The sequence below is a fragment of the Salvelinus namaycush genome, chromosome 7 (genome assembly GCF_016432855.1).
Source record: "Salvelinus namaycush isolate Seneca chromosome 7, SaNama_1.0, whole genome shotgun sequence".
In the NCBI taxonomy this organism is placed as follows: Eukaryota; Metazoa; Chordata; class Actinopteri; order Salmoniformes; family Salmonidae; genus Salvelinus; species Salvelinus namaycush.
In genome coordinates this window covers 84,986-105,219 of record NC_052313.1, presented here as the reverse complement: position 1 = coordinate 105,219, position 20,234 = coordinate 84,986, and the positions used below count along the sequence as shown (strand labels likewise).

The 20,234-nt window shown below is 42.2% G+C and overlaps 1 protein-coding gene across 1 annotated transcript; it reads left to right on the top strand.

Annotated features, from left to right (window-relative positions):
• The first annotated feature begins 16,165 nt into the window (after nt 1-16,165).
• LOC120050266 (small muscular protein-like) lies at nt 16,166-19,943 on the top strand. Its single transcript, XM_038996844.1, has 4 exons — nt 16,166-16,222; nt 18,071-18,157; nt 19,127-19,288; nt 19,815-19,943. Exons 1-3 carry the CDS (start codon nt 16,166-16,168, stop codon nt 19,277-19,279), a joined length of 297 nt encoding a protein of 98 aa, XP_038852772.1. The 3' UTR covers nt 19,280-19,288; nt 19,815-19,943.
• Nucleotides 19,944-20,234: the final 291 nt, after the last annotated feature.

Below are 20,234 nucleotides of genomic sequence, written 5' to 3'. Positions count from 1 at the left end.
ACCCTATCAACTACAGACAACTATACCAGACTACACCTAACCCTATCAACTACAGACAACTATACCAGACTACACCTAACCCTATCAACTACAGACAACTATACCAGACTACACCTAACCCTATCAACTACAGACAACTATACCAGACTACACCTAACCCTATCAACTACCGACAACTATACCAGACTACACCTAACCCTATCAACTACAGACAACCTTACCAGACTACACCTAACCCTATCTACTACAGACAACTATACCAGACTACACCTAACCCTATCAACTACAGACAACTATACCAGACTACACCTAACCCTATCAACTACAGACAACTATACCAGACTACACCTAACCCTATCAACTACAGACAACTATACCAGACTACACCTAACCCTATCAACTACAGACAACTATACCAGACTACACCTAACCCTATCAACTACAGACAACTATACCAGACTAGTGACCTGCAATAGGCCATCCACTTCAACAAACCCATAACTGGTTTATTTTCCCATACGGTGAATTTAGGGTTTAATATAATAATACATCCAGCCCTGGTAGCTATAGGTCTCTGTGTTACCTCATATAGAAAAGACTACAACCAGACTAGTTATAGGGTTTGTTCGTAAATTCACTCTGGCGTGCAAGAGTGCAGAATTCGTCAATACAGAGCGTTTCACTCTTGGAGAAATCAGAGCACTGGACAGTCTGGTGGTGAAGGGTTAATCAGAGTGTTCTGACCTAACAACGGCTGTCAAGGGCCCAAGATAACTGGCTGAAGTTGGCTAGCTTGCTAGCTACTTCCAGACACAAATGAGAGAACACCTCACTCTGACCATTCGCCTTAGCAGAGCTGGTTAGGATGTGTTCATGTTATCCAGAGCGTTGGTGACTGTAATTGTGCTGCTGACAACAATATATTTACATTTCTTTGCCGGCGTTTACGTTTTCATATTCAATGGGTGATGGTAAATTAAAGAGTTATTTTGGACTCTGGTACACTCAGACGATGAGTGCTCTGGAATAGGATCAGATAGTCAGAGTGAATTTGCTAACGCACCAATAGACATCATAACATTACATTACTGTTACAGCTCTGCTACCTTTTACATCTTTAACTGTCATTGTGAACAAGACACTCTCTGGAGAATGTATCTGGTGGATTTTGATGACATCAGAATGTATTCGGTGGGTTGTGATGTCATCAGAATGTGTATGGTGGGTTGTGATATCATCAGAATGTGTATGGTGGGTTGTGATGTCATCAGAATGTGTATGGTGGGTTGTGATGTCATCCGAATGTATTCGGTGGACTGTGATGACATCAGAATATTGTGATGTTTTAATTGTTTGAAATTCCCTTATAATCAGAATGGTTTCTAGGAAATGATGGATTCCTTAGCAACTGTTGCAATAAATTATAACTTGGTTCTACACAGTGGCACGGTCTCTGGCATACACACTACAGGCAGCCACACACAGACGCATGACACACACACACACACAAACACACACAGAGCAGTGTGTAGGTCAGTGTGTATGTGTCATCTTTCACTCCTGTTCCCCCCCTTCCGTATCGCTACCTTAATCACAAGACATCCATCATCGTCACACACACACTCAGAGTCTGCCCTGGAGAGCAAAAGCAGTGGGCAGATGTGTCTAAATTTAGTTTCCACCAGGTCACAGTGTATTCGACTGGTTCCAACTGCTGGTAGGGGTACTGCTGCCTACAATAAAAACAATATGGCTACAGACCACAGCACTAAACCAAACTACAACACTATACCAGACTGCAAACTACAGACTACAGACAAACTACTAGGGTAAAACATGAAATTTAAGATTAATTTCACACAGCGTTTGTGTTAAAAATATTTATTTTTAATGAGTATGACGACACCATTTTCAGGAGAATGGAGAACAAACACACACAAACCCCTGAAGCTAATCACAGGTCTGTGAGCCAGACAGTTAATATAACAGAGTGATGGAGCAGCAACAGAAACTATACTGAGTGATGGAGCAGCAACAGAAACTATACTGAGTGATGGAGCAGCAACAGAAACTAAACCAGAGTGATGGAGCAGCAACAGAAACTATACTGAGTGATGGAGCAGCAACAGAAACTAAACCAGAGTGATGGAGCAGCAACAGAAACTATACTGAGTGATGGAGCAGCAACAGAAACTAAACCAGAGTGATGGAGCAGCAACAGAAACTATACTGAGTGATGGAGCAGCAACAGAAACTAAACCAGAGTGATGGAGCAGCAACAGAAACTAAACCAGAGTGATGGAGCAGCAACAGAAACTAAACCAGAGTGATGGAGCAGCAACAGAAACTAAAACAGTGAAGGAGCAGCAACAGAAACTAAACCAGAGTGATGGAGAAGCAACAGAAACTAAACCAGAGTGATGGAGCAGCAACAGAAACTAAACCAGAGTGATGGAGCAGCAACAGAAACTAAACCAGAGTGATGGAGCAGCAACAGAATCTAAAACAGTGAAGGAGCAGCAACAGAAACTAAAACATTGTGATGGAGCAGCAACAGAAACTAAACAGAGTGATGGAGCAGCAACAGTTACTAAAACATAGTGATGGAGCAGCAACAGAAACTAAAACATAGTGATGGAGCAGCAACAGAAACTAAAACATAGTGATGGAGCAGCAACAGAAACTAAAACAGTGATGGAGCAGCAACATAAACTAAAACATAGTGATGGAGCAGCAACAGAAACTAAAACAGTGATGGAGCAGCAACATAAACTAAACAGAGTGATGGAGTAGCAACAGTTACTAAAACATAGTGATGGAGCAGCAACAGAAACTAAACTGAGTGATGGAGCAGCAACAGAAACTAAAACAGAGTGATGGAGGAGCAACAGAAACTAAACTGAGTGATGGAGCAGCAACAGAAACTAAACAGAGTGATGGAGCAGCAACAGAATCTAAAACAGAGAGATGGAGCAGCAACAGAAACTAAACCAGAGTGATGGAGCAGCAACAGAAACTAAAACAGTGATGGAGCAGCAACAGAATCTAAAACAGTGAAGGAGCAGCAACAGTTACTAAAACATAGTGATGCAGCAGCAACAGAAACTAAAACAGAGTGATGGAGCAGCAACATAAACTAAATCAGAATAATGGAGCAGCAACATAAACTAAACCAGAGTGATGGAGCAGCAACATAAACTAAACAGAGTGATGGAGCAGCAACAAAAACTAAAACAGTGATGGAGCAGCAACATAAACTAAACAGAGTGATGGAGCAGCAACAGAAACTAAAACAGAGTGATGGAGCAGCAACAGTTACTAAAACAGAGTGATGGAGCAGCAACAGAAACTAAAACATAGTGATGGAGCAGCAACAGAAACTAAAACAGAGTGATGGAGCAGCAACAGAAACTAAAACAGAGTGATGGAGCAGCAACAGAAACTAAAACAGTGATGGAGCAGCAACAGAATCTAAAACAGTGAAGGAGCAGCAACAGTTACTAAAACATAGTGATGCAGCAGCAACAGAAACTAAAACAGAGTGATGGAGCAGCAACATAAACTAAATCAGAATAATGGAGCAGCAACATAAACTAAACAGAGTGATGGAGCAGCAACAAAAACTAAAACAGTGATGGAGCAGCAACATAAACTAAACAGAGTGATGGAGCAGCAACAGAAACTAAAACAGAGTGATGGAGCAGCAACAGTTACTAAAACATAGTGATGGAGCAGCAACAGAAACTAAAACATAGTGATGGAGCAGCAACATAAACTAAACCAGAGTGATGGAGCAGCAACATTTACTAAAACAGAGTGATGGAGCAGCAACAGAAACTAAAACAGAGTGATGCAGCAGCAACAGAAACTAAACCAGAGTGATGGAGCAGCAACATTTACTAAAACAGAGTGATGGAGCAGCAACAGAAACTAAAACAGAGTGATGGAGCAGCAACAGAAACTAAAACAGAGTGATGGAGCAGCAACAGAAACTAAAACAGAGTGATGGAGCAGCAACAGAAACTAAAACAGAGTGATGGAGCAGCAACAGAAAATAAAACAGAGTGATGGAGCAGCAACAGAAACTAAAACAGAGAGATGGAGGAGCAACAGAAACTAAAACAGAGTGATGGAGGAGCAACAGAAACTAAACTGAGTGATGGAGCAGCAACAGAATCTAAAACAGAGAGATGGAGCAGCAACAGAAACTAAAACAGAGTGATGGAGCAGCAACATTTACTAAAACATAGTGATGGAGCAGCAACAGAAACTAAACTGAGTGATGGAGCAGCAACAGAAACTAAAACAGAGTGATGGAGGAGCAACAGAAACTAAACTGAGTGATGGAGCAGCAACAGAAACTAAAACAGAGTGATGGAGCAGCAACAGAAACTAAACCAGAGTGATGGAGCAGCAACCGAAACTAAACAGAGTGATGTAGCAGCAACATTTACTAAAACAGTGATGGAGCAGCAACATTTACTAAAACAGTGATGGAGCAGCAACATTTACTAAAACAGAGTGATGGAGCAGCAACAGAAACTAAACCAGAGTGATGGAGCAGCAACAGAAACTAAAACAGAGTGATGGAGCAGCAACAGTTACTAAAACATAGTGATGGAGCAGCAACATTTACTAAAACATAGTGATGGAGCAGCAACATAAACTAAACTGAGTGATGGAGCAGCAACAGAAACTAAACTGAGTGATGGAGCAGCAACAGAAACTAAACTGAGTGATGGAGCAGCAACAGAAACTAAACTGAGTGATGGAGCAGCAACAGAAACTAAAACAGAGTGATGGAGCAGCAACAGAAACTAAACTGAGTGATGGAGCAGCAACAGAAACTAAAACATAGTGATGGAGCAGCAACATTTACTAAAACAGAGTGATGGAGCAGCAACAGAAACTAAAACATAGTGATGGAGCAGCAACATTTACTAAAACATAGTGATGGAGCAGCAACATAAACTAAAACATAGTGATGGAGCAGCAACATAAACTAAACTGAGTGATGGAGCAGCAACAGAAACTAAAACATAGTGATGGAGCAGCAACAGAAACTAAAACATAGTGATGGAGCAGCAACATTTACTAAAACATAGTGATGGAGCAGCAACATAAACTAAAACATAGTGATGGAGCAGCAACATAAACTAAACTGAGTGATGGAGCAGCAACAGAAACTAAAACATAGTGATGGAGCAGCAACAGAAACTAAAACAGAGTGATGGAGCAGCAACATAAACTAAACCAGAGTGATGGAGCAGCAACAGAAACTAAACCAGAGTGATGGAGCAGCAACATTTACTAAAACAGAGTGATGGAGCAGCAACATTTACTAAAACATAGTGATGGAGCAGCAACAGAAACTAAAACAGAGTGATGGAGCAGCAACAGAAACTAAACCAGAGTGATGGAGCAGCAACAGAAACTAAAACAGAGTGATGGAGCAGCAACATAAACTAAACCAGAGTGATGGAGCAGCAACAGAAACTAAACCAGAGTGATGGAGCAGCAACATTTACTAAAACAGAGTGATGGAGCAGCAACATTTACTAAAACATAGTGATGGAGCAGCAACAGAAACTAAAACAGTGATGGAGCAGCAACAGAAACTAAACAGAGTGATGGAGCAGCAACAGAAACTAAAACAGAGTGATGGAGCAGCAACAGAAACTAAACAGAGTGATGGAGCAGCAACAGAAACTAAAACAGTGACGGAGCAGCAACAGAAACGAAACAGAGTGATGGAGCAGCAACAGAAACTAAAACAGTGATGGAGCAGCAACATTTACTAAACAGAGTGATGGAGCAGCAACAGAAACTAAAACAGAGTGATGGAGCAGCAACAGAAACTAAACATAGTGATGGAGCAGCAACAGAAACTAAAACAGTGACGGAGCAGCAACAGAAACGAAACAGAGTGATGGAGCAGCAACAGAAACTAAAACAGTGATGGAGCAGCAACATTTACTAAACAGAGTGATGGAGCAGCAACAGAAACTAAAACAGAGTGATGGAGCAGCAACAGAAACTAAACATAGTGATGGAGCAGCAACAGAAACTAAAACAGTGACGGAGCAGCAACAGAAACGAAACAGAGTGATGGAGCAGCAACAGAAACTAAAACAGTGATGGAGCAGCAACATTTACTAAACAGAGTGATGGAGCAGCAACAGAAACTAAAACAGAGTGATGGAGCAGCAACAGAAACTAAACAGAGTGATGGAGCAGCAACAGAAACTAAAACAGAGTGATGGAGCAGCAACAGAAACTAAAACAGAGTGATGGAGCAGCAACATAAACTAAACAGAGTGATGGAGCAGCAACAGAAACTAAAACAGAGTGATGGAGCAGCAACAGAAACTAAAACAGTGATGGAGCAGCAACAGAAACTATACTGAGTGATGGAGCAGCAACAGAAACTAAAAACGACTAGTGGAGCAGCAACAGAAACTAAAACAGAATAATGGAGCAGCAACAGAAACTAAAACAGAATAATGGAGCAGCAACAGTTAATAAAACACTCAAGGTCCGATAGGTCTTCATGGGCTCAGTTAGGAATGCTGTATATGGCCCAGGAGGCCTGTAAACAGTTGCTATAAAAAGTGATTGACTAGTCTGCATAGATTTCATGACTGAAACTTAAAATGACGAAAACACTGTATTTTTTCAATTGTTTTATTTGCTGTCATAAATGTTAGCAACACCTCCGCCTTTGCAGGATGCACGGGGGATATGGTCACTAGTGTAACCAGGAGGTGAGGCCTCATTTAACACAGTAAATTCATCAGGCCTGAGCCATGTTACAGCCAGGCCAATCACATCAAGGTTATGAACAGTGATTAGTTAATTGACTATGACTGCCTTGGAAATGAGGGATCTAACATTAAGTAGTCCTATTAAGATGTAAGATTATCACAATCTATTTCAATAATGGCAGGAATGGAGGAGGTCTTTATTCCAGTGAGATTGCTAAAGCGAACACCGCCATGTTTAGTTTTGCCCAACCTAGGTCGAGGCACAGACACAGTCTCAATGGGGATGGCTGAGCTGACTACACTGACTGTGCTAGAGGCAGACTCCACTAAGCTGGTAGGCTGGCAAACAGCCTGCTGCCTGGCCTGCACCCTGTCTCATTGTGGAACTAGGAGAGTTAGAGCCCTGTCTACGTTGATAGATAAGATGAGACAATACAGACATTCATAATATGTTAAGCACACCGTGCGTTTGTGTGTGTGTGTGTGTGTGTGTGTGTGTGTGTGTGTGTGTGTGTGTGTGTGTGTGTGTGTGTGTGTGTGTGTGTGTGTGTGTGTGTGTGTGTGTGTGTGTGTGTGTGTGTGTGTGTGTGTGTGTGTGTGTTTCATTTCCATACTCTTAATAGAACAGGACCAAACCAGGATGTAGTGTCTGTAACCAAAGCAGATGGTTTTGTGGCAAGACACACACCAGGTTCACACACACATCAGTCAATACACACACAATATTCAGGGATCTATAAGTAAATAACTTGCAAAGAGTCTAGAGCAGGTTTACACCAATCCAATGCTCTTAAATGTGTGCTGAGGAGTGAATGAATGCTGAGGAGTGAACGAACGCTAAGAGGTGAACGAATGCTGAGGAGTGAACGAATGCTGAGGACAGGCAATTGGAATGCTGTACATGTGGTCTCTTGAGGGTTGAGTGTGTCTGATTGGTTGTTGCTCCTGTCCATCAGGCAAATCTAAATATTCCGATGGGAGCGCTGCGTCCAGGGGCGGGACATCCTGTCAAGAGGAGAGAGGAGACTGTAGACACAGAGGAGGTCAGACACACACACACACTAATATTGCTTGAGGACCTACAGTTGAAGTCGGAAGTTTACATACACTTAGGTTGGAGTCATTAAAACTAGTTTTTCAACCACTCCACACATTTCTTGTTAACAAACTATTGTTTTGGCAAGTCGGTTAGGACATCTACTTTGTGATGACACAAGTAAAAATATAACCGTTTGGCCATAATGACCATCGTTATGTTTGGAGGAAAAAGGGGGATGCTTGCAAGCCGAAGAACACCATCCCAACCGTGAAGCACGGGGGTGGCAGCATCATGTTGTGGGGGTGCTTTGCTGCAGGAGGGACTGGTGCACTTCACAAAATAGATGGCATCATGAGGGAGGAAAATTATGTGGATATTTTGAAGCAACATCCCAAGACATCAGTAAGGAAGTTAAAGCTTGGTCGCAAATGTGTCTTCCTAATGGACAATGACCCCAAGCATACTTCCAAAGTTGTGGCAAAATGGCTTAAGGACAACAAAGTCAAGGTATTGGAGTGGCCATCACAAGGCCTTGACCTCAATCCTATGGAAAATGTGTGGGAAGAACTGAAAAAGCGCATGCGAGCAAGGAGGACTACAAACCTGACTCAGTTACACCAGCTCTGTCAGAAGGAATATGCCAAAATTCACCCAATTTATTGTGGGAAGCTTGTTGAAGGCTACAATTTAAAGGCAATGCTACCAAATACTAATTGAGTGTATGTAAAATTCTGACCCACTGGGAATGTGATGAAAGAAATATAAGCTGAAAGAAATCATTCTCTCTACTATTATTCTGACATTTCACATTCTTAAAATAAATTGGTGATCCTGACTGACCTAAGACAGGGAATTTTTACTAGGATTAAATGTCAGAAATTGTGAAAAACTAAGTTTAAATGTATTTTGCTAAGGTGTATGTAAACTTCCGACTTCAACTGTAAATACACAATAGGAAACTCTTTTTGTACAGGCTCCTCCCCCAGACCCCCTGCAGGAAGCCACGGCCCTGTCGCCAGAGGAGAAGAAGCCATTGCCAGGATCCATGAAGCTTCCTGGTCCAGCAGTCAACCTATCAGAGCTGCAGAACGTCAAGAGTGAACTACGATGGGTCACCAAGGACTAACACACACTGGTACTGATTTGAATTATGAGTACTTGTTTGGATTATGAGTACTTAATTGGGTTATGAGTACTTGTTTGGGTTATGAGTACTTATTTAGATTATGGGTACTTATTTGGGTTATGTGTACTCATCTGGGCTTTTAATTTATTTTATTTTACCTTTATTTAACCAGGTAAGCTAGTTGAGAACAAGTTCTCATTTACAACTGCGACCTGGCCAAGATAAAGCAAAGCAGTGCGACACAAACAACAACACAGAGTTACACATGGAATAAACAAGTGTACAGTCAATAACACAAAATAAAAAAATGAAAGTCTATATACAGTGTGTGCAAATGGCGTGACGAGGTAAGGCAATAAATAGGCACTTGGTAGTGTATGTTGTGTCTCTGGACTGTTTTTCATGCGTAACTTTGTGAACACTGTATGGTGCTGTCTGCCTGCACTCTCCCTCCAAAAAATACTTTCCTCAAGGGACTTCCTGGTTAAGTAGAGGTGACATTAAAATATGAAAAAGAGAACCTGGCTAAGTCTTTATGTTTCTGTGTCCTACAGCTGTGTTTCCCAACTTGTCCTCCAGTACTGAATCAGGTGTGCTTGTCCAGGGATACAATAAAATGTGTACTGTTGGGGATACTCGAGGAGTACTACAGGTTTCTCATCAGACCCACACCCACCCTGCATCTTCTACTGATGAACTACAACTACCAGATCCACCCTGCATCTTCTACTGATGGACTACAACTACCACACCCACCCTGCATCTTCTACTGATGAACTACAACTACCAGACCCACCCTGCATCTTCTACTGATGAACTACAACTACCAGATCCACCCTGCATCTTCTACTGATGGACTACAACTACCAGATCCACCCTGCATCTTCTACTGATGGACTACAACTACCAGATCCACCCTGCATCTTCTACTGATGGACTACAACTACCACACCCACCCTGCATCTTCTACTGATGGACTACAACTACCAGATCCACCCTGCATCTTCTACTGATGAACTACAACTACCAGATCCACCCTGCATCTTCTACTGATGGACTACAACTACCAGATCCACCCTGCATCTTCTACTGATGGACTACAACTACCACACCCACCCTGCATCTTCTACTGATGGACTACAACTACCAGATCCACCCTGCATCTTCTACTGATGGACTACAACTACCAGATCCACCCTGCATCTTCTACTGATGGACTACAACTATCAGATCCACCCTGCATTTCTACTGATGAACTACAACTACCAGATCCACCCTGCATCTTTTACTAATGGACTACAACTACCAGATCCACCCTGCATCTTCTACTGATGGACTACAACTACCAGATCCACCCTGCATCTTCTACTGATGGACTACAACTACCACACCCACCCTGCATCTTCTACTGATGGACTACAACTACCAGATCCACCCTGCATCTTCTACTGATGGACTACAACTACCAGATCCACCCTGCATCTTCTACTGATGGACTACAACTACCAGATCCACCCTGCATCTTCTACTGATGGACTACAACTATCAGATCCACCCTGCATTTCTACTGATGAACTACAACTACCAGATCCACCCTGCATCTTCTACTGATGGACTACTACTACCACACCCACCATGCATCTTCTACTGATGGACTACAACTACCAGATCCACCCTGCATCTTCTACTGATGGACTACAACTACCAGATCCACCCTGCATCTTCTACTGATGGACTACAACTACCACACCCACCCTGCATCTTCTACTGATGGACTACAACTACCAGATCCACCCTGCATCTTCTACTGATGGACTACAACTACCAGATCCACCGTGCATCTTCTACTGATGGACTACAACTACCAGATCCACCCTGCATTTCTACTGATGAACTACAACTACCAGATCCACCCTGCATCTTCTACTGATGAACTACAACTACCAGATCCAACCTGCATCTTCTACTGATGAACTACAAATACCAGACCCAACGTACATCATCAACTGATAGACTACATCTATACCAGACTACACCTAACCCTATCAGCTACAGACAACTATACCAGACTACACCTAACCCTATCAACTACAGACAACTATACCAGACTACACCTAACCCTATCAACTACAGACAACTATACCAGACTACACCTAACCCTATCAACTACAGACAACTATACCAGACTACACCTAACCCTATCAACTACAGACAACTATACCAGACTACACCTAACCCTATCAACTACCGACAACTATACCAGACTACACCTAACCCTATCAACTACAGACAACCTTACCAGACTACACCTAACCCTATCTACTACAGACAACTATACCAGACTACACCTAACCCTATCAACTACAGACAACTATACCAGACTACACCTAACCCTATCAACTACAGACAACTATACCAGACTACACCTAACCCTATCAACTACAGACAACTATACCAGACTACACCTAACCCTATCAACTACAGACAACTATACCAGACTACACCTAACCCTATCAACTACAGACAACTATACCAGACTAGTGACCTGCAATAGGCCATCCACTTCAACAAACCCATAACTGGTTTATTTTCCCATACGGTGAATTTAGGGTTTAATATAATAATACATCCAGCCCTGGTAGCTATAGGTCTCTGTGTTACCTCATATAGAAAAGACTACAACCAGACTAGTTATAGGGTTTGTTCGTAAATTCACTCTGGCGTGCAAGAGTGCAGAATTCGTCAATACAGAGCGTTTCACTCTTGGAGAAATCAGAGCACTGGACAGTCTGGTGGTGAAGGGTTAATCAGAGTGTTCTGACCTAACAACGGCTGTCAAGGGCCCAAGATAACTGGCTGAAGTTGGCTAGCTTGCTAGCTACTTCCAGACACAAATGAGAGAACACCTCACTCTGACCATTCGCCTTAGCAGAGCTGGTTAGGATGTGTTCATGTTATCCAGAGCGTTGGTGACTGTAATTGTGCTGCTGACAACAATATATTTACATTTCTTTGCCGGCGTTTACGTTTTCATATTCAATGGGTGATGGTAAATTAAAGAGTTATTTTGGACTCTGGTACACTCAGACGATGAGTGCTCTGGAATAGGATCAGATAGTCAGAGTGAATTTGCTAACGCACCAATAGACATCATAACATTACATTACTGTTACAGCTCTGCTACCTTTTACATCTTTAACTGTCATTGTGAACAAGACACTCTCTGGAGAATGTATCTGGTGGATTTTGATGACATCAGAATGTATTCGGTGGGTTGTGATGTCATCAGAATGTGTATGGTGGGTTGTGATATCATCAGAATGTGTATGGTGGGTTGTGATGTCATCAGAATGTGTATGGTGGGTTGTGATGTCATCCGAATGTATTCGGTGGACTGTGATGACATCAGAATATTGTGATGTTTTAATTGTTTGAAATTCCCTTATAATCAGAATGGTTTCTAGGAAATGATGGATTCCTTAGCAACTGTTGCAATAAATTATAACTTGGTTCTACACAGTGGCACGGTCTCTGGCATACACACTACAGGCAGCCACACACAGACGCATGACACACACACACACACAAACACACACAGAGCAGTGTGTAGGTCAGTGTGTATGTGTCATCTTTCACTCCTGTTCCCCCCCTTCCGTATCGCTACCTTAATCACAAGACATCCATCATCGTCACACACACACTCAGAGTCTGCCCTGGAGAGCAAAAGCAGTGGGCAGATGTGTCTAAATTTAGTTTCCACCAGGTCACAGTGTATTCGACTGGTTCCAACTGCTGGTAGGGGTACTGCTGCCTACAATAAAAACAATATGGCTACAGACCACAGCACTAAACCAAACTACAACACTATACCAGACTGCAAACTACAGACTACAGACAAACTACTAGGGTAAAACATGAAATTTAAGATTAATTTCACACAGCGTTTGTGTTAAAAATATTTATTTTTAATGAGTATGACGACACCATTTTCAGGAGAATGGAGAACAAACACACACAAACCCCTGAAGCTAATCACAGGTCTGTGAGCCAGACAGTTAATATAACAGAGTGATGGAGCAGCAACAGAAACTATACTGAGTGATGGAGCAGCAACAGAAACTATACTGAGTGATGGAGCAGCAACAGAAACTAAACCAGAGTGATGGAGCAGCAACAGAAACTATACTGAGTGATGGAGCAGCAACAGAAACTAAACCAGAGTGATGGAGCAGCAACAGAAACTATACTGAGTGATGGAGCAGCAACAGAAACTAAACCAGAGTGATGGAGCAGCAACAGAAACTATACTGAGTGATGGAGCAGCAACAGAAACTAAACCAGAGTGATGGAGCAGCAACAGAAACTAAACCAGAGTGATGGAGCAGCAACAGAAACTAAACCAGAGTGATGGAGCAGCAACAGAAACTAAAACAGTGAAGGAGCAGCAACAGAAACTAAACCAGAGTGATGGAGAAGCAACAGAAACTAAACCAGAGTGATGGAGCAGCAACAGAAACTAAACCAGAGTGATGGAGCAGCAACAGAAACTAAACCAGAGTGATGGAGCAGCAACAGAATCTAAAACAGTGAAGGAGCAGCAACAGAAACTAAAACATTGTGATGGAGCAGCAACAGTTACTAAAACATAGTGATGCAGCAGCAACAGAAACTAAAACAGAGTGATGGAGTAGCAACAGAAACTAAAACAGTGATGGAGCAGCAAAAGAATCTAAAACAGTGATGGAGTAGCAACAGAAACTAAACTGAGTGATGGAGCAGCAACAGAAACTAAACCAGAGTGATGGAGCAGCAACAGAAACTAAAACAGTGATGGAGCAGCAAAAGAATCTAAAACAGTGATGGAGTAGCAACAGAAACTAAACTGAGTGATGGAGCAGCAACAGAAACTAAACCAGAGTGATGGAGCAGCAACAGAAACTAAAACAGTGATGGAGCAGCAAAAGAATCTAAAACAGTGAAGGAGCAGCAACAGAAACTAAAACATTGTGATGGAGCAGCAACAGTTACTAAAACATAGTGATGCAGCAGCAACAGAAACTAAAACAGAGTGATGGAGTAGCAACAGAAACTAAAACAGTGATGGAGCAGCAAAAGAATCTAAAACAGTGATGGAGTAGCAACAGAAACTAAACTGAGTGATGGAGCAGCAACAGAAACTAAACCAGAGTGATGGAGCAGCAACAGAAACTAAAACAGTGATGGAGCAGCAAAAGAATCTAAAACAGTGATGGAGTAGCAACAGAAACTAAACTGAGTGATGGAGCAGCAACAGAAACTAAACCAGAGTGATGGAGCAGCAACAGAAACTAAAACAGTGATGGAGCAGCAAAAGAATCTAAAACAGTGAAGGAGCAGCAACAGAAACTAAACCAGAGTGATGGAGCAGCAACAGAATCTAAAACAGTGAAGGAGCAGCAACAGTTACTAAAACATAGTGATGCAGCAGCAACAGAAACTAAAACAGAGTGATGGAGCAGCAACATAAACTAAATCAGAATAATGGAGCAGCAACATAAACTAAACAGAGTGATGGAGCAGCAACAAAAACTAAAACAGTGATGGAGCAGCAACATAAACTAAACAGAGTGATGGAGCAGCAACAGAAACTAAAACAGAGTGATGGAGCAGCAACAGTTACTAAAACATAGTGATGGAGCAGCAACAGAAACTAAAACATAGTGATGGAGCAGCAACAGAAACTAAAACAGAGTGATGGAGCAGCAACAGAAACTAGAACAGAGTGATGGAGCAGCAACAGAAACTAAAACAGAGTGATGGAGCAGCAACAGAAACTAAAACAGAGTGATGGAGCAGCAACAGAAACTAAAACAGAGTGATGGAGCAGCAACAGAAACTAGAACAGAGTGATGGAGCAGCAACAGAAACTAAACAGAGTGATGGAGCAGCAACAGAAACTAAAACAGAGTGATGGAGGAGCAACAGAAACTAAACTGAGTGATGGAGCAGCAACAGAAACTAAACTGAGTGATGGAGCAGCAACAGAAACTAAAACAGAGTGATGGAGGAGCAACAGAAACTAAACTGAGTGATGGAGCAGCAACAGAATCTAAAACAGAGAGATGGAGCAGCAACAGAAACTAAAACAGAGTGATGGAGCAGCAACATTTACTAAAACATAGTGATGGAGCAGCAACAGAAACTAAACTGAGTGATGGAGCAGCAACAGAAACTAAAACAGAGTGATGGAGGAGCAACAGAAACTAAACTGAGTGATGGAGCAGCAACAGAAACTAAAACAGAGTGATGGAGGAGCAACAGAAACTAAACTGAGTGATGGAGCAGCAACAGAATCTAAAACAGAGAGATGGAGCAGCAACAGTTACTAAAACAGAGTGATGGAGCAGCAACATTTACTAAAACATAGTGATGGAGCAGCAACAGAAACTAAACTGAGTGATGGAGCAGCAACAGAAACTAAAACAGAGTGATGGAGGAGCAACAGAAACTAAACTGAGTGATGGAGCAGCAACAGAAACTAAAACAGAGTGATGGAGGAGCAACAGAAACTAAACTGAGTGATGGAGCAGCAACAGAAACTAAAACAGAGTGATGGAGCAGCAACAGAAACTAAACCAGAGTGATGGAGCAGCAACCGAAACTAAACAGAGTGATGTAGCAGCAACATTTACTAAAACAGTGATGGAGCAGCAACATTTACTAAAACAGTGATGGAGCAGCAACATTTACTAAAACAGAGTGATGGAGCAGCAACAGAAACTAAACCAGAGTGATGGAGCAGCAACAGAAACTAAAACAGAGTGATGGAGCAGCAACAGTTACTAAAACATAGTGATGGAGCAGCAACAGAAACTAGAACAGAGTGATGGAGCAGCAACAGAAACTAAAACAGAGTGATGGAGGAGCAACAGAAACTAAACTGAGTGATGGAGCAGCAACAGAAACTAAAACAGAGTGATGGAGCAGCAACAGAAACTAAAACATAGTGATGGAGCAGCAACAGAAACTAAAACATAGTGATGGAGCAGCAACAGAAACTAAAACAGAGTGATGGAGCAGCAACATAAACTAAACCAGAGTGATGGAGCAGCAACAGAAACTAAACCAGAGTGATGGAGCAGCAACATTTACTAAAACAGAGTGATGGAGCAGCAACATTTACTAAAACATAGTGATGGAGCAGCAACATTTACTAAAACATAGTGATGGAGCAGCAACAGAAACTAAAACAGAGTGATGGAGCAGCAACAGAAACTAAACAGAGTGACGGAGCAGCAACAGAAACGAAACAGAGTGATGGAGCAGCAACAGAAACTAAAACAGTGATGGAGCAGCAACATTTACTAAACAGAGTGATGGAGCAGCAACAGAAACTAAAACAGAGTGATGGAGCAGCAACAGAAACTAAACAGAGTGATGGAGCAGCAACAGAAACTAAAACAGAGTGATGGAGCAGCAACAGAAACTAAAACAGAGTGATGGAGCAGCAACAGAAACTAAAACAGAGTGATGGAGCAGCAACAGTTACTAAAACAGTGATGGAGCAGCAACATTTACTAAACAGAGTGATGGAGCAGCAACAGAAACTAAAACAGTGATGGAGCAGCAACATTTACTAAACAGAGTGATGGAGCAGCAACAGAAACTAAAACAGAGTGATGGAGCAGCAACAGAAACTAAACAGAGTGATGGAGCAGCAACAGAAACTAAAACAGAGTGATGGAGCAGCAACAGAAACTAAACAGAGTGATGGAGCAGCAACAGAAACTAAAACAGAGTGATGGAGCAGCAACAGAAACTAAAACAGTGATGGAGCAGCAACAGAAACTATACTGAGTGATGGAGCAGCAACAGAAACTAAAAACGACTAGTGGAGCAGCAACAGAAACTAAAACAGAATAATGGAGCAGCAACAGAAACTAAAACAGAATAATGGAGCAGCAACAGTTAATAAAACACTCAAGGTCCGATAGGTCTTCATGGGCTCAGTTAGGAATGCTGTATATGGCCCAGGAGGCCTGTAAACAGTTGCTATAAAAAGTGATTGACTAGTCTGCATAGATTTCATGACTGAAACTTAAAATGACGAAAACACTGTATTTTTTCAATTGTTTTATTTGCTGTCATAAATGTTAGCAACACCTCCGCCTTTGCAGGATGCACGGGGGATATGGTCACTAGTGTAACCAGGAGGTGAGGCCTCATTTAACACAGTAAATTCATCAGGCCTGAGCCATGTTACAGCCAGGCCAATCACATCAAGGTTATGAACAGTGATTAGTTAATTGACTATGACTGCCTTGGAAATGAGGGATCTAACATTAAGTAGTCCTATTAAGATGTAAGATTATCACAATCTATTTCAATAATGGCAGGAATGGAGGAGGTCTTTATTCCAGTGAGATTGCTAAAGCGAACACCGCCATGTTTAGTTTTGCCCAACCTAGGTCGAGGCACAGACACAGTCTCAATGGGGATGGCTGAGCTGACTACACTGACTGTGCTAGAGGCAGACTCCACTAAGCTGGTAGGCTGGCAAACAGCCTGCTGCCTGGCCTGCACCCTGTCTCATTGTGGAACTAGGAGAGTTAGAGCCCTGTCTACGTTGATAGATAAGATGAGACAATACAGACATTCATAATATGTTAAGCACACCGTGCGTTTGTGTGTGTGTGTGTGTGTGTGTGTGTGTGTGTGTGTGTGTGTGTGTGTGTGTGTGTGTGTGTGTGTGTGTGTGTGTGTGTGTGTGTGTGTGTGTGTGTGTGTGTGTGTGTGTGTGTGTGTGTTTCATTTCCATACTCTTAATAGAACAGGACCAAACCAGGATGTAGTGTCTGTAACCAAAGCAGATGGTTTTGTGGCAAGACACACACCAGGTTCACACACACATCAGTCAATACACACACAATATTCAGGGATCTATAAGTAAATAACTTGCAAAGAGTCTAGAGCAGGTTTACACCAATCCAATGCTCTTAAATGTGTGCTGAGGAGTGAATGAATGCTGAGGAGTGAACGAACGCTAAGAGGTGAACGAATGCTGAGGAGTGAACGAATGCTGAGGACAGGCAATTGGAATGCTGTACATGTGGTCTCTTGAGGGTTGAGTGTGTCTGATTGGTTGTTGCTCCTGTCCATCAGGCAAATCTAAATATTCCGATGGGAGCGCTGCGTCCAGGGGCGGGACATCCTGTCAAGAGGAGAGAGGAGACTGTAGACACAGAGGAGGTCAGACACACACACACACTAATATTGCTTGAGGACCTACAGTTGAAGTCGGAAGTTTACATACACTTAGGTTGGAGTCATTAAAACTAGTTTTTCAACCACTCCACACATTTCTTGTTAACAAACTATTGTTTTGGCAAGTCGGTTAGGACATCTACTTTGTGATGACACAAGTAAAAATATAACCGTTTGGCCATAATGACCATCGTTATGTTTGGAGGAAAAAGGGGGATGCTTGCAAGCCGAAGAACACCATCCCAACCGTGAAGCACGGGGGTGGCAGCATCATGTTGTGGGGGTGCTTTGCTGCAGGAGGGACTGGTGCACTTCACAAAATAGATGGCATCATGAGGGAGGAAAATTATGTGGATATTTTGAAGCAACATCCCAAGACATCAGTAAGGAAGTTAAAGCTTGGTCGCAAATGTGTCTTCCTAATGGACAATGACCCCAAGCATACTTCCAAAGTTGTGGCAAAATGGCTTAAGGACAACAAAGTCAAGGTATTGGAGTGGCCATCACAAGGCCTTGACCTCAATCCTATGGAAAATGTGTGGGAAGAACTGAAAAAGCGCATGCGAGCAAGGAGGACTACAAACCTGACTCAGTTACACCAGCTCTGTCAGAAGGAATATGCCAAAATTCACCCAATTTATTGTGGGAAGCTTGTTGAAGGCTACAATTTAAAGGCAATGCTACCAAATACTAATTGAGTGTATGTAAAATTCTGACCCACTGGGAATGTGATGAAAGAAATATAAGCTGAAAGAAATCATTCTCTCTACTATTATTCTGACATTTCACATTCTTAAAATAAATTGGTGATCCTGACTGACCTAAGACAGGGAATTTTTACTAGGATTAAATGTCAGAAATTGTGAAAAACTAAGTTTAAATGTATTTTGCTAAGGTGTATGTAAACTTCCGACTTCAACTGTAAATACACAATAGGAAACTCTTTTTGTACAGGCTCCTCCCCCAGACCCCCTGCAGGAAGCCACGGCCCTGTCGCCAGAGGAGAAGAAGCCATTGCCAGGATCCATGAAGCTTCCTGGTCCAGCAGTCAACCTATCAGAGCTGCAGAACGTCAAGAGTGAACTACGATGGGTCACCAAGGACTAACACACAGTGGTACTGATTTGGATTATGAGTACTTAATTGGGTTATGAGTACTTGTTTGGGTTATGAGTACTTATTTAGATTATGGGTACTTATTTGGGTTATGAGTACTCATCTGGGCTTTTAATTTATTTTATTTTACCTTTATTTAACCAGGTAAGCTAGTTGAGAACAAGTTCTCATTTACAACTGCGACCTGGCCAAGATAAAGCAAAGCAGTGCGACACAAACAACAACACAGAGTTACACATGGAATAAACAAGTGTACAGTCAATAACACAAAATAAAAAAATGAAAGTCTATATACAGTGTGTGCAAATGGCGTGACGAGGTAAGGCAATAAATAGGCACTTGGTAGTGTATGTTGTGTCTCTGGACTGTTTTTCATGCGTAACTTTGTGAACACTGTATGGTGCTGTCTGCCTGCACTCTCCCTCCAAAAAATACTTTCCTCAAGGGACTTCCTGGTTAAGTAGAGGTGACATTAAAATATGAAAAAGAGAACCTGGCTAAGTCTTTATGTTTCTGTGTCCTACAGCTGTGTTTCCCAACTTGTCCTCCAGTACTGAATCAGGTGTGCTTGTCCAGGGATACAATAAAATGTGTACTGTTGGGGATACTCGAGGAGTACTACAGGTTTCTCATCAGACCCACACCCACCCTGCATCTTCTACTGATGGACTACAACTACCAGATCCACCCTGCATCTTCTACTGATGGACTACAACTACCAGATCCACCCTGCATCTTCTACTGATGGACTACAACTACCAGATCCACCCTGCATCTTCTACTGATGGACTACAACTATCAGATCCACCCTGCATCTTCTACTGATGGACTACAACTATCAGATCCACCCTGCATCTTCTACTGATGAACTACAACTATCAGATCCACCCTGCATCTTCTACTGATGGACTACAACTACCAGATCCACCCTGCATCTTCTACTGAT